General features: G+C 30.8%; 1 protein-coding gene across 1 annotated transcript; it reads right to left on the reverse strand.

Annotated features, from left to right (window-relative positions):
- Positions 1-723: 723 nt before the first annotated feature.
- LOC125812664 (nudix hydrolase 2-like) lies at positions 724-11,810 on the reverse strand. The gene is made up of 9 exons (XM_049492157.1): positions 11,623-11,810; positions 3,576-3,762; positions 3,069-3,134; positions 2,804-2,944; positions 2,565-2,636; positions 1,832-1,882; positions 1,668-1,702; positions 1,458-1,566; positions 724-897 (listed from the first exon to the last, which is right to left on the reverse strand). Exons 1-9 carry the CDS (start codon positions 11,808-11,810, stop codon positions 724-726), a joined length of 1,023 nt encoding a protein of 340 aa, XP_049348114.1.
- Positions 11,811-16,091: the final 4,281 nt, after the last annotated feature.

The raw sequence follows: 16,091 nt of genomic DNA on the forward strand, positions 1-16,091 counted from the left end.
ACTTTGAATAATTTTAAAAATAAATAAGTTAAATAATACTAAAAATTATGGTCATCAAATTGAGACAATGAACTAAACTTATATATTGATTTATTTTCATAACTATTCTATTTTAACTTGTTAAGGTGTTAAATGCTAACAATCTCCAATGTAAATTTTACAATATCATTTTATAGTAGGTCGAATTTTGATATTGTCATTAAATTAGTGTTTACAATTACATTATAAACTAACCGTGCAACGCGCGGGCACAAATACTAATATACTATAGACCAAAATATTATGAACTCAGTTACTCTAAATCTTATATTTGTCTCTAGCTGAGTGATTTTGATGATATACGTAACTTATTTGAAAATTTCACGATAGTAATTAAGTAGTATTTTTTTATACAAACAAGATAATGTAGTAAACAATACTTCATATACTGCACATAACAAGTAGATCATGTAGCAAAGTGCTAGTGATTGCAAAAACATTACATTGAATTATCTAAACAAAAACAAAGGAAACAAAGTGGAAAACATACATCAATTACTTCAAACATATCCAAGTACCAATTATCAATATGGCTTATATATTGCCATAACACTATATATGATATTCAAACTAGAATCTTAGTCTACAATTTAATTCTTCCAAATGGAAAAATCTTATTACAAACATACACACAACATTATTCTTATTACAAACATATGCATAAAACATAATTTTAATCATATACTATATGTTATGAGAGTATAAATAGCACTTCTTGGCAGAATGTCCAGTAGTAAGAAGAGCAGAGAAGCCATTGTACTGTTCCTCTTTCTTGGCTACACATATATTGGCTATCATTTTAGTGAGTTCACTTTGGTTCACCTTTGATTGACTTGCATATTCTTCCATTGGCATCCACTACAATGATTTTTTTTAAAAAAAGGTGTAAAGTAAAGTTATAGTTCTTGGAAACGAGGTTCATTTTACGTGTCTTAATTTAAATAGATACATACTTTAAGATAATAAAGAGACTTTTGAATCTTGTGATTTGAAATTAAGCATGTGTGTAATGTATTAAAATGCACTTTGAATCTTATAGTCTTAAATATATACCAGATGAGATATTAGAATACGTAATTAACAATTATTATTAACTTCATGCAATTTAAATGTCTTATTATTATTTCTGGTTTGTCTAAAAAAGAGTATCTCTCTTTCCAAGTTTTCCTTATCCAACATCCTGCATGACAAGTTTAAGACCACAAGATTTAAAAACCTATAGACAATATATATCTTTAATTCAAGACAACAAGATTCAAAAATCTCCTTTTATTTATTAAACTTCGTGTTCAGTTAAACAAAAAATACTTAAATTAGGACAAAGAAAGTACTAAATATATGAAAAGTTACATATTTTGAAACCAACTAAAAGGAAAGTATGACATATAAATTGAACCAGCGTGAGTAAATATATATACCTTAGCTTCCTCAATCTCAGCATCTTGCTTGTTGATAGTGAAATTAAGTGGTTTCAGCATGCATATGAAGAACAAATCAGAATTTCCAAAGAATGATTTGTGACTTTGTCTGCATATAAATAAGGTATTTTAATTAACTTATATTGACATTTTATCAAATATAATTTATACTATACTTTCAAATGATTGAAAATGGATGGAAATTCATACCTAAAGGCAAGGAGTTCAACAAATTCTGTCTCAATCTATAAAAAAAATTAAAAATAAAAAAAGGTTCTAAATTAGTTTTCTAGCACTATTTTTTATTATTTTTCAAAAGAAAAAATATTTTTATTTTCATATCGAAGAATTTAGTAGTGTATATATATACTTACTCCTGTCTCTTCTTGCACTTCTCTAACGGCTGCCATACATATATCCTCCCCCTACAATTAGTAGAATTCATAAAAAAATAATTAATTTGCTACGAACTTCATCGTTAAATCACTAATAACTTTCTTAATAATAATAAATTAGAATACTAAGTAGAATCAGTGACGAATTTTACTGTTTAGCGATAAAATTTTTCAATAACAATTTCTATATTTTTAGCCGTGTATATCATTGACATGTTTTTTTCGTCAAATCGAACTAATCTGACTTTGGTACATTTTGTGTATGAAATTAGAAATGGTCCAAAATGATTTTGGCGTTTTTATTTTAATATATATATATATATATATATATATATATATATATATATATATATATATATATATATATATATATAAATTTTAAAATGCACAAGTTAATTCTTCGAAACTTAATGTATTGACAAATTTCATTTAAAAAGTTTATTCACCTAAATTGTTTTCTTTGTCCCTAAATTCTGATTCTCATTATGAAAGTTCCACTTAGAGTCGAGCAAACGAGAATTTATAATTTAAAATTCAAATAATTAATCAATTAAGCTAATAAAATTTTCTGTTCCGTTAATATATCTATAAATGGAAATGACTCGGAAAATATGTTAATACTAAAAAAAAATAATATGAACACATGCCAATGTCATGACAATTAATAATAAAATAAATTAACAAAAAAGGGGAAAATATAAATTTGTTAAACCTCATCAACAACACCAGTAGGAAGCTTCCAAGTCCCAGTCATATCTCCAGATTTCTCTTTAACTACCAGTACCTGCCAATGTCATATTTTTAATTAACTTTATACTTCTTAAATAATAAATTTGTATAATCGTATAACATATTTAAAGACCTTCATATACTTTAGCATGTTCGAGATCATAAATTTCAAAAAAAATAAATTGTATCAATTAAAATTATGTCACGTAAATTGAGACAAACCTGTCCGTCTTGGTTGAGGACGAAAGCACCAATACCAATACGATGAGAAGCATAAGCAGGAAAAGTATGAGGAATTTCATGAGGAATCCAATAAACAAGCATCAAATATGTTGCCTCAGCATGATGATACCAAAATCCTTCCTGCATTAATTTAATTTATCATATTATTTTTTTAATTAATTAAACACATATTTATATGAATTTTAAATAATCTAATATTAATAATTAATTATTAGTGGAATAATATTTTCATGAATATATTTACCTTTACTGCTGCATTAACAAGATGAGCAAGTTCTATAGGTAACTTAATCCAAACACCCTTCTTTCCCTAACCATCAAAATCAAAGGAAAAATGACAAAAATAAATTAAAATTAGTGAGATTTTTGTTTTCGATGGTAGTATAATTTAATTTGTTATAGCAGATTATTCTATCTACTAAGTAATTATTATGTATTAGGAAGTTCAATTGAGTTTGATGTGTCAATTGAACAATCATGTCATGCTTACTTTAACTTCAAAGTTATTAGCGTTAGTTCTTAAGTTGCAAGCGTTTGTAATTTAAATATTTGTTGAGATTCACTCATCCTCTTAATTGATAATTAAAAATCCATATAATATTATTTATCATTGATTCTAGGTTAAATTTATCCGCAATTACCTTTTGAGTGATCTTAATATATATAAATATATTTTCTACATGATACATATAACTTAAACTCAAATATTACGATCACGTAAATATCAAGTATATATATTATACATAAATACCTTTAGCCTCCAAAAAGAAATGGAAGCCTTGAGCATAGTATGAAATTTAAGAAAATCCATAGGCTCCTCTTTCTTCATGTTCACAATAACTCCTCCATAATTATCTTCAATTGCCTCAAATATCTCCATTTTTATGTCAATTGATGCTTCTTCAAAAGAATCCATTAATTCTGAGCTTTTCAAACAACTAAAGAAAGAAAGCATAATTAGGTAAAAAATCTGAACAATTTAAGTGCTAATCATAATTAAATATAATATTTTTCTTTAAAAAATAGTAAAGATATATACAATCAGATTTGTTGCATGCCCTCACTACTTCTTAGGTTAGACTCAGTTCGAAAGAATTTTTCCAAGAACAACAAATATATTGTAAAATAAGCGATAGTGTCACAACCCAAAAATGGACGTGATGGCACTCGTCTTATCCCACCAAGACAAGTCAGCTTAGCACTCACCCATTACAATAAAATGCGGAAATTTCATAATTTACTCAAAAATACCCCCAAAATCTAGTTGTCACGTGTACAAGCCTCTAAAATATTACAATTGATTCAAAAGAAAACACAAGTATCAAATGACCTTGTTTCTAGAATAGAAGTAGATCATAAATAGGAGTAAGAAGGTCTGCTGAGATCACAAACAGCTACCTCACAAATCTCCAAGAAGCCTCAGAAAATAAGAGAATGGAAAGTACCACAAAATCCAGGCTCATAACCTACAAAAAATTGTAGAAGCAAGGGGTGAGTACCAAACCACACGGTACTCAGCAAGTAAACCTCTAAACACAAGCTCAGGGGATAGAATACGGGTACTCCTTTCACCCCAACCGAACCTCCACAACCACAACCTGCATAAAACCAGCCCAACCTAACAGTTCACAGTTTACATAGCACCCAGCTCAACAACAATCACTTTAACAAATTACATATCCTCAACAACAAACTCAATATTCATCAATCACAACTTCCACAAAAAGGCACTCACAAATATCAGCAACACACAAGATCAAGTTCATCGAATAGAGGTAATCAAATATCAAGTACTTTCCAACCACCAATAAAACACATAATCATCAAGAATTAAGGATGTCATGAGATGCAATGCAATATGACACCATGAAATGATATGCCTCAGAATACCAAGTACTCTCTCAACCGTATATACATGATACTCCTAGGAAATACATCGAGAGTTCATGACCCATGGGGGACTCGCAAGGTCCATATACCGACACAGACGATCTCCACGTATCTGTGCGGATGATCTCAACGCACTTTCATAAAATAAACAAATTTCGCACGGACGATCTCCACGTGCCCAAATTATAATCTTAACATCTCACCATCCCCAGCACGTACGATCTCCACGTGCCCAACTTATACTCAATCTCATGTCAATGCATGTGCAGAATATGATTACAATAACAGGGATGATGCATCTCAATCAAATATCAATATGATATGTAATCACCTCAGCTATCACCAGTATACAGGTTCAATAAAGAACACAATCACACATAATAAATCAAGTCAATAATATATCAGCTAATGCCCATATGCTTTGGCATTCTCATATTACAATCCGCATTCTATAGTAATAAAATTTCCCTTTATAACATTGGTACTCGTACCAATGCCCGTCACCAACAATTCTCAACACATCACACACAAACAATTAATCACATTGCCTTTTATTACCCATTTTTCATTATTAGAATTAATCAATGTGGACAAGTCAACCCATCACCACGTCTCATTACCCCCAAACACATATTACAAGGAAATACACGAATTCCATACACTTAACAAGGGTTTAGAAATCCACTTGCCTCAAATAGTCGAACAATCACTCTGGGACTTGAGTCTCCGTCTTTCATTGGGCTCCAAATCAATACAATCTATCCAAACAAATTACCACAATAAGATTTTGAAATTAACAACACCCACATTACTATGTGTTTAGCCTTGAACCAACAATTCACCCAAATTCATAATCAAGTTTCTAAGTTTCAAGTCTAGGGTCAAGCTTCAACTTCTCCAATATCATAAATCTAATGATATTCATATAATTCGATAACCCAATAGTTAATTACCTATCTCAATATATTAAATATTTAATTTATAATATAATATTTAAAATAGGAACAACTAACTATGAAATCTACTGATCACGCAAATTCATGGCAGAACCATGAAAAGCACACGACAAACCCAACAACTTATCCATTCATGACAATGAGTACATAATTTCATTAATAACAATTACACCCACCTTAGTTTCAATTCAAATTTCCCTTTTGTTCAACCCCAACAACGTACTGACAATATTTTGTCTCTTTTCTTTTAAAAACCACAAATTCCAACCATATCCCTTAACAATAATATCACCCTAAGATATATATATATATATATATATATAATTTTACAAAGAATCTTGATTAGAACTTATAACCTGAATCACTTGAATTTTCCTGCTTCTTTGCTTTCTGTCGCACGTCTAGGTTAGTTTTTCTTCCGCCTCTTTCTTTCTTTTTTTCTAAATTAATTATGTATTAAAAGTAATAATTCCTACAAACCTATTTTAACAATTTAGACTTGGTCCATTATTTTTAATAATAAACAAATTACCCGCAAATTAATTAATTATAGATAAATGACTATTCAAAATTATCAAAAATGACCTTAGTCCGGGTCATTACAAATAGCTTAGTTAGCAAATCGCACCAGATGATATTTAGAGATAGATTCAAAATTTGAATTTTATAAAATATGTTTCGAAATTTACCATGCACAACCAAAAAAGTAAGAAGATTTTTTTAATTTGTATATTTTTGACATACCATGAGATTTTGGTGGATATCATGCTATTAATAATAAAATGATAAATTTAAAATTAAATTATTTTTAAATATAAAAATATGTTTTTTTTTCTTAACAGATTAACCAAAAATTAATCATGACATATAAAATGAAACGATGGGAGTAATATGATTTAGTACCTCAGAGTATATGGTAAAATTGGTCATAATTTATTATGAAAATTTTAATGAGCTAATCAAGTAACACGTGGAGACGCATATGCAAATCAGTAAATAAAATAAAGAAAAATTACAAATTTTCATAAGTATATATTTGCAAAATAATAAAAGTATAAAGTTATAAGCAACTACGAAATAAGTTTTTGTTAAGCTAATTAATATACGTAACGTACCAATTAGCAAAATATATTAGAGATTGATTTCTTCAGCTTGAGTAGATTGAAAATATTGTAATTATAATGCCCTATTTATACAAGCTGGCTAGATGGAGTTGACGGACCAAGACATGTAAACGTACCAATTAACAAAGAAAAAACCATACATTGATAAAAGTCTATAGAGGCCACTTGACATGCAAATGCAGAGAAATTCTATTATGAGTCATAATTAATAGTTATTGGAGTTGACGGACCAAGACATGTAAACGTGACTTCGTGTTGGTTTCTCTAACTTTAATTTCCACGTTATCATGTGTATGTCACAATCTAATACACGAATTCCGGATACATTCCTAGACTTTTGGATACATAGGGGATGGATGCATCCGAGAGGGGAAGAATGTATCAGAGAAGGGATAAGACATTCGGATACATAAGGAAGGAATGTATCAAAGAGGGGAAGAATGTATCAGAGAAGGAAATAATGTATTCGAGAGGGAAATGGTGTATCCGAGAGGGAAGGATGTATTAGAGAGGGGAATGAAGTATCCGAGAGGGAAGAAATATATTAGAGAGGGGAAGGATGTATCAGAGAGGGAGATAGAGATGTATTAGCGATAGCGGAGTGATGTATCCGAGAGGGGATTTTTGAAAATTTTTAAATGGTAGGAAATTTAGAGATTATGGTAAAACAAGATGTGTATTTAGGTAGTTTTTCCTAAAATAATACATATATTCTTTCATAACTTATACATATATATTAGTTATGAGAGTTTCAAAATTGTCGAACAAACGTCACCTGAATAACACAAACGTCATATTATTTTCTATCTACCTACCAAATGTCGTATAAGTTATATGAAAATTAATATAAGAATAACACTAACCTTACCCATCTACCAAATGACTCCTTAATTTTATATTATTATTTATATAAGTAGGTACATATAGGCATAGTTAAAGATATAATTCTCTTTGAAATTGTACATAATTAATTAAGAATGTGGAGAATATTTTTATATAAACAAACCTTTTTTTTTGGAGAATATTTTTATATAAACAAACCTTTTTTTAAAGAAATTATGTAATGCATGTCATTTTTAACATACTACACTAAACCAAACAGTAAAATAATGTAAGCATAACCCATCGATCTATAAGTTACTAATAAACATTATTGTTATACGCTCTATCAAATAATCCTTAAAAGTGGTAATGAAATGTTGTTTGTTAATCATTTGAATTAACAAATGTTGTCACAATATCATTTCTTTAAAATGGAGGGAGTAATCAATTTAGAGTTATCGTGAGAAAGTGAATATGATGCAATTTGAAGAAATAAAATTGATTATTATATGCATCTACATGACTAATTAATACTGGAAAATTTCGTAGGACTTTCTGAACAATTTCAGAGAAAAATGATCCTTGAGTATGATATGAAAACTAAAAATAAATACTTCTTCTTTGGATTCGAGTTGTCGCATTTTACTTTTCGAAAGTTAGTTTGATTAATTTTTTAAGTTAAATTAAATAATTTGATATTAAAAAAAAATACGAAAAGTATGTATAAATTGCAATTTTTCTCATATCAATATGATGAAAATATATATCTTAAAATGTTGATCAAAATTCATATCGTTCGACTCTTAAAAGAAATTGTGACAAGTATTTCGAAACGGAAGAAGTACTTGCACTCCTCAATTGATGTGTTTTTCTGTGTCATTCTCAAAAAGAGTCTCTTTCTATATTTAGTAAGTTTTTCAATTTCAATATCCTACTGATAAGTTTGAAGATCACAAAATTTTAAAAAACTAAACACATTTTTAATTTAAACTTTCTATATTTCTTAAATTAGCACAATTAAAGTAGTTGTTTCCACTTTGATTCTCTTGGGAATATATATGTAGACTATAGTAGATTCTGCATATATTAAAGTTCTTTTGTGGGATTCCATGAAGTTTAAAGTACGTACTGCTAATAATTCATATGGATTTCAAGATATTATTTAAAGAGGTAAATGATGCTAATTGCTCTTTAGAACTATATATAACAGGAGACAACACAAAATATAATATTATTGACGCTAATTACATGCTGAAATAATAGTTTTTCAAATTACTTTTTGGAAAAACTACCTAACTACACATACATCAATACCATATATACTATATTTACCTCTAATTTAAAACAAGAGTAAAGACATAAAGTGACACCTGAAGTTGTTCCGAATTTTCAATAAGACACTTTAACTATACGAGTGTCCTATTACCCCACGAAAGTAGTGAATATCTTTGTAAATAGACCATTTTAACCCGTTTTTCCTCTATGTTTGTTTTCACGCAAATAATGCGCGTGAATGATATATTTTTCTTCCAAAAAACGAATTAACAAGTGACACGTGTCAATTTTTTAAATCTATTATTTAATCACTTCCTCTCCCCAACTTTCCCAGTTCTTTCAAAGGATCCATTTTTGATGACTGGTGCTTTTACTCTATTTAGTCTCCTTGTTGTCTCTTGTTATGTTTGAATATTTAAATAAAGAAAAAAAAATCTTCTTTTCTCTTTAATGAAGGTAAGATTCTAACACTTTTTATCCTAAAATAATTTCTAACATGTGTTTTCCTCCAGAAAATCACAAATCCATGAAGAAAAAAATATGATCTTTATCAAATACTAAATAAACATGAAAATCCTAACATGGAAATTTCTTGTTTGCTCAGCTAATCCCCCAAGAAATTGACCAACAAACGTCGAAATTGAAATAGATAATCTTCAACAGAAATTGTAATTGAAGTGTATTTGAGAAGGAAAATAAAATACGAAGAAAGAAAGTGAGAAATTGAGAGAAAAGAAAAGAAAGGTGTACCATTTATCTTTTGAAACGATTCAGGTCGGGTTAAACCCGTATTTTATTAATATTTAAATTAAATTAATTAATTAAAAGGGGAGTGTGCCTCACGCGTGTGAGGTTGATGAGAAAACGAGTCAAAATGGTCAATTTACAAAGATATTTAATACTTTTGTGGGGTAATAGGACATTCGCATAGTTAAGGTGTCTTTTTAAAAATTCGAGACAACTTCAGGTGTCACTTTATGTCTTTTCTCTTAAAACAATTACATATACTACCACTTTTAATATTTATACCACATATTTTAAAAGATTTAATTAGATACACAAATCCCTTAAATATGGTATTGGATAATTATCTTAAATTTAATCTCCTTAATTAATGGTCCACATTAACAACTCAAAATTTTTATCACATAAATCACACCTGCCGTTCCCCACCCCACGTCCACTAACCCTCATTCTTCCTCCATCTTCTCCCTTTTTCTTCCTTCATCCTCTCAATGCATATTTGCATGTTCAAATCATCATTATACATATATGTTTGTTTCTATTATTTTATTATTCTCATGTATCTTGGTTTTGTATCTGAGTTAAAGTTCATAATGTTCTGACATTCAATTTTAAAAAGTTCTATAAATTAGGTTTTATATTTTTTGATTTTGTTGTTTCTCAAATACTTTAATGGTTGGTCATTCTCAAAATTAGATGATTCTTGTTAAAGGTACTACACATTAACAATATTATACTAAATCAAACAACTTCTATTTGTTATTTTCACTCATGAGTTTTTCATTGTAGGGACTAACTCTTCATCCGTTAACATTCAAGCCGAGAATAGATCTAAGTATAGGAACGACTCAATCAAGAGGGAAGAGTTATGCCAAGCTTTACTTAACATAATAAATACACTATTAGATATGCAACAATGTTGGATACACATCAGATGTACATGTATCTAGTTAAGAGTTGATGTATCTAAGTTAAAATTATATGTATTAGTGAGAAAAAATTCAGATGCTAAAAAAAGGAAGAATTTTGAAAAAATTTACTTTTTTTTTTTGGATTAGTGATAAGGCAAATACTCTAACATCGTGAGTTGTTCCTAAATTCGATTGTTTCAATTACATTCCATATTTAGATACACATAATTTATGTATATGCTTACAACTTACTATGTATTCAAGATATACGTTTCTGAATATAATGTATGAAATTGATACTTGATACATCAAATTAATACTAGATACATATGAAAGATACATGAAATTAAAATTAGATCATATAAATAGATACATAAAATTAATAATAGACACATATAGCAAATACACGAAATTAATACTAGATAGTTCTATTATACATATGAATGTACTTGTATGATACTCATGTATCTAAGTGTTTAAGTTTGTAGGATACATCATCTATTGATAATAGATACATCAAATTAATGAATTTATATAATATACTTTGTAAGTTATTTTAATAGATTTGCTACTTTTGTGAGTTTTAAATAATATATATCTTGTATGTAATTACACATATAACTAGTACATTTTATGAATATTCAAAAATTGCCTCAAAAAGGTTTTAGTTCTACTCAAATATTTGGTTAATTAGTTTAGTAGTTTATATTTTTAATAATTTAGTTTATAATTAAGTTGATTATTTTATTTTTGTTAAAATTAAGAAGCTCATTAATTAATTTGTACTAATTCATCTTATTTAAATTTTGGCCGAATTCATCGACTAAGTTTTTAACTTCAATTGGTTCTAATCATATTTCCTTACCCACCTTAAACCCATTTAGAGACCAAGTGTTGGGCCATTCAACAGCCCACCAATTAAATACAATATCACATGCCAAAAGAAATTAAAGACCCCCCAATTCTAACAACATTACAATACATACAGTTCCAAACAAACAGCAACCCAAGTCCCCAACCCATTCACGTTCTAGCCCACTTTACCCACTCTAACTCCTTTTTGTGTTCAAATTAACCTCCAGCCCATCCTTAGCTCCTGACCCGGCCCAACTCCAACTTCAGCAAAAGAAGCTGCCAACGTTAATAATTGCAGAAGCAGCAGCTCACAAAGGACAGAGCAACGTTCTTCAAACCGAACAGAGAGATTCACGGCGATAGACGGAAAAGCAAGCAAATTTTGTTCTCTTCTTCCCGTCCCTTTCATTCGCAGTCGCAGTACAGCAGTAGCAAATCGCGTGGGATCGTCCTTATGGCCTTGAGATGGAGCCACGTAACACACAAAGGACAATCGATCAATCCCATGCGTCAATTCGCCCTTCCTCTTTCGGAATGGGTTGAACTTTCAGAAAAAAGGGTGTTTGTCCAAAGGGGTGGAAGGTTTTGAAGTTTTGAATTTGGAATGGCCCTTGAACCCGAATTTTTCGTCCCTTTTCCCCCCAAATCTGCTTTAGTTCTTCTTCTATATATATAAATTTTGTTGTCTTTGCTAGGGGATTTTTTTTTTTCCCTTTGAGGCTAGCTTCACAGCTAAACCTAGAGAAAAAGTGGAAAATAGAGTTGGAAGAAATTATTTTTTTTTTTTTCAAAGCTGTAAGCATCATCCAGAGCTTACACTTTAGACACATATATTTTATTTTTTTTTCCTTCTCGTTCTTCGTGAGTTGCGGAGGAATTAGTCGGATTTCTCAAAGTTCTCATTTGTGGTGTTAAGCTCGCTCGATTTAAAGCTCGTTTGTTCCGGTTGCTGCTCATAAAAAGGTAATTGCTGCCCTTGGTAACACTCTAACCTCTGTCCCTTGTCCTCTCTCTCTTTTTGAATCATGGATACATCATTTTGATACTATCTGAAATGGCATGTTATGCCTTGGCGTAGTAGGAATATTTCAATATATGTTGCTTTCTGTTTGTCTTAGATGATTTTGGTATGTTTCAAAATGATATCGAACTTTCGTTTATTTTATGAGTGTGTTATCAATCAGTCTGCTTTGCCTATATTCCGTTCTGTCTTTGATTATCATCTTCTCCTGGGTTATTGTTGTGTTGGTCATTTCGAATCAGTCCTAGCATGATTTATCAAATTAGTATGTCTCAGTTGTTGTTTACCATTCTGTATTACCACAGGTTTATTGGGCGTGAGTTTAGCTTGTTGTTCTTTGTCTCGGGTCAATTAAAGTATAGTGTGGCTGCCTTTGCTAATCGTGATGTGTAACTCACTTATGCACATTTCGAAATGGTCTGTTAACTTTCTGTTAAGCACTTGGCAAACTTGATTGCTTATCCGTTTTTTCTGTTTATTAGATAGCATGTAATCCCTCCGCCCTTGATTGCTCGCTATGACAAAAGATAAGACTGTAGTTTCTTGTGATTAATATATGGTTAGATCTTTATATTTTGGTAATGCATCCTTATACTGATTGAGTCTTTCGTGGTTAGAATAATCGTCAGCCTAGATGTAGACAGAGGTTTCAGTTTTGCTGCTTTGTGTGATTGTCTAGGGTCTCTAGTTATACGTGAAAAGACAATGTTTCTTCTCATTGCCTTTAGTTTAGATTTTCATTATAAGAAGTGTCTCTTCATGCCTAATTCTGTTAATATATATATATATATATATATATATATATATATATATATATATATTAAATGAGTAAGCATTCGTCATTGCCCACAATTAAGGATAAGTAACTTTGAGTAATGACTACTGGGCTATTTAACTGCTTCTTTAAAGTTGTCATTTTCTTTTTATGTCTTACCGCATGGACTAATTACATGTTAAGTTATACATTCTTGAGTCAGTGTATATTTTCCTGTGAATTAGTTTATCCTTCCTGCACTTATGTTGATTGAATTATGTATTAACTCCTCTCCTTTGTTTCGTGTTTGCATGTGAAATCTGCTCAAGTCCCCACGGACTTTATCCTTGCATTTCCCTTGGGCCACAGAGGCCCAATTTTAGTTTATTTGAGTCAACCAGCCGTAAAATTGACGAACAGGTCTTGAAGTCGGGAGAATGTGAAAGCGAAGGAAGATTGAAAAGATTGGGCCAAAGGCCCACTCTGCATATAAAAAATGATTGTATTTTGTTATTGGGCCTAAGCCCATTTAGTCATTAAGTTTATTATTTTGTTAGAGTTTAGGACAGGTGAAAATTGGGCCTGAGACCCAAAGAGATATATTTCTTTTTATGTTAGTCTAGGACAGGTACCAAGTGTTGGACCAAATGCCCAAAAGGCATAAATCAGGCCCAAATACTGGTCCAGGCGGACAGGAAAACCAGATTTGGGCCCAACTCTCTTTCCCTCTTTACTTTACTATGTCCATTTTGCCTGTTAATATTTGCCGCTAATCTTAAGGTCAAAAGATTCAAATCCCCCGAAAGATACCCATTTTGAATTAATCACTTAACTAAGTTATTCGTCTTTACTTGACTTAGAAAACAAACAAATAAACAATTTTACAAAAATACTTCATTTAAATAATATTGCGACATTTTTCTATTTCTCCCTTAAAATGGTCCTAATTACAAAATTTGTTCAATCAAATTAAGTTAAATTACTTTAGCCAAATAAATTAATTATCGGATAACCGCATTAGCGGGTATTCTAGGTGCCTTAAAAACCTTCCTAGAATATTAATAGGAACCTCGAACCCCCTTTATAGTTTTCAATAGATTTACTGTTTTAGTCTTTTGAAAACAATAGTTTTCTCGATTTTTCTTAAAAATTAAGTGGCGACTCTTAAACCAATCAAAAATATATTTTCTTAATAAAACATCAACTTTTAAACATTAAATAGGATTCCTAATTTGAGTAGAATTTGTTCCCAAATTTTCCTACTATTATAAATAGGTCCTTATGGATCCATTATTAGGGTTCGACGTTTGATTTAGTGTACAAGAGCAAGATCTCAAGTTTGTAATAGGTTTTAATCCTTTAACTCTTCTATTTTTCGAAAATTGCATGAACGATTGTATTTTCTTGTTTTCTAATAGCATGAGTAGCTAAATGCCCTAGTTCTGGGGCTGTAGTTACGAATTGATTGTTGATTATTTGAGGTTGTTGAATTAATTTTCGGTTGTCAATACAAGTTACTTCTATATTCTTATTTTAGTATTTTTTACTTGCGCACCATAAGATAAATTTATTGTCTAATCTTAAAATCGGGAGAGGAGAGGTTAGATAGACCAGAGAATATAGAGAGCTCGGTCCACCCATTAAATTGAGGTGATTAGTGTTCAGGAGTGACGCCCAGATGAACACCTTGCTTGGTTACGAAATAGAATGAAATATAAATGCTCGCCAGTTAATATATTTATCCCCGCTCAACGATGTAGTTAGATATCTAACTGGGGTAGGCGACGAGAGGCGTATAACCCAGATCATATCATCAACCTTATAAACCAGTAACTTGACAACTGAAGTTAGTTCTAAGCCAATAATATGATACATGATATTTATTATATGTTGCAGCCCTGGAATTGCTTTTAACTTGCTTGAAACATTTTATCAAAGTCGTTCACAAGTAGTCACTTTCAATTAGTGCATAATTATTAGTAGATAAACAATAAATCATCAACTCTGGAAAAGGTTACTTTCTACTTTTAGTTGTAGAATTAAGTGAATATAAATTGATCATAAGTCCCTTGGGAACGATAACTCGTTTCTTAAAGAATCTATAGTACTTGTACGACCACGTACACTTGCGTGTATATTAGGGAGCAAAAAGTTTTTAGCGCTGCTGCCGGGGACTTAGAAATTGAGTTATTTTCGATCTTCTTTGGTCTACAATTAAAACTTTTAGATATTAATTACTTGATCTTAGCTTGTTATTGCAGGCACTTGACTTTCAGGTCTGGCTAGGAAAAGAGAACTTGTCGAACCATATAACGACCCCGAACGAGTTCTATGAGAGCGTAGAAAAATGAATCGTATGGAGCAAGGACGAGGAGAACTGGGTTTAGGTCTTCCGGGGAACATCAGGAATGGTAATCAAGACAACGTAAATAACCCGAAAAATGTGAACAACCAAGGAAACCCGAATAACGGAGGGAACGTGAATAACCAAGGTATACCCTCTGGCATTCCTATCATCCCAGCAAGGCATGTACGTGATGTGGCAGTCCCACTCTCAGCTAATTTGGCATCTAACATTAGGAAATCTCCATCGGGGGTAGATTTGAACTAAAGCAAAGCATGGTACAGATCCTCCATTCTAATGGGCAATTCACTGGTCTCCCCCACGAGGATCCTCAAATCCATGTTAAGACCTTCATAGATATTAATGATACATACATCCCAATTGGAGTCTCATCAGACTATGTGAGGCTGGAGTTGTTCCCATACTCATTGTTAGTAGCCGCAAGGCGTTGGTTAGATTCTAAGCCACCAAACTCCATCACTACTTGGGATTGTCTAGCAAAAAAGTTCTTGAGTTGATTATTTCCATCCAAGAAAACTGCTAAGCTGAGGGGTGAGATAATATACTTTAT

The sequence above is a fragment of the Solanum verrucosum genome, unplaced genomic scaffold, assembly GCF_900185275.1.
Source record: "Solanum verrucosum unplaced genomic scaffold, falcon-dt-bn FXZP01000275.1, whole genome shotgun sequence".
Classification (NCBI taxonomy): Eukaryota; Viridiplantae; Streptophyta; class Magnoliopsida; order Solanales; family Solanaceae; genus Solanum; species Solanum verrucosum.

Coding starts and splice junctions, on each gene's coding strand:
- LOC125812664 (XM_049492157.1), bottom strand. CDS start 11,810: ATGAAAGGGACGGGAAGAAGAGAACAAAATTTGCTTGCTTTTCCGTCT. Junction 1,883..2,564: donor CTACTGGTGTTGTTGATGAG/GTTTAACAAATT, acceptor TACTAATTGTAG/GGGGAGGATATATGTATGGC. Junction 1,567..1,667: donor GTTGAACTCCTTGCCTTTAG/GTATGAATTTCC, acceptor ATTTATATGCAG/ACAAAGTCACAAATCATTCT.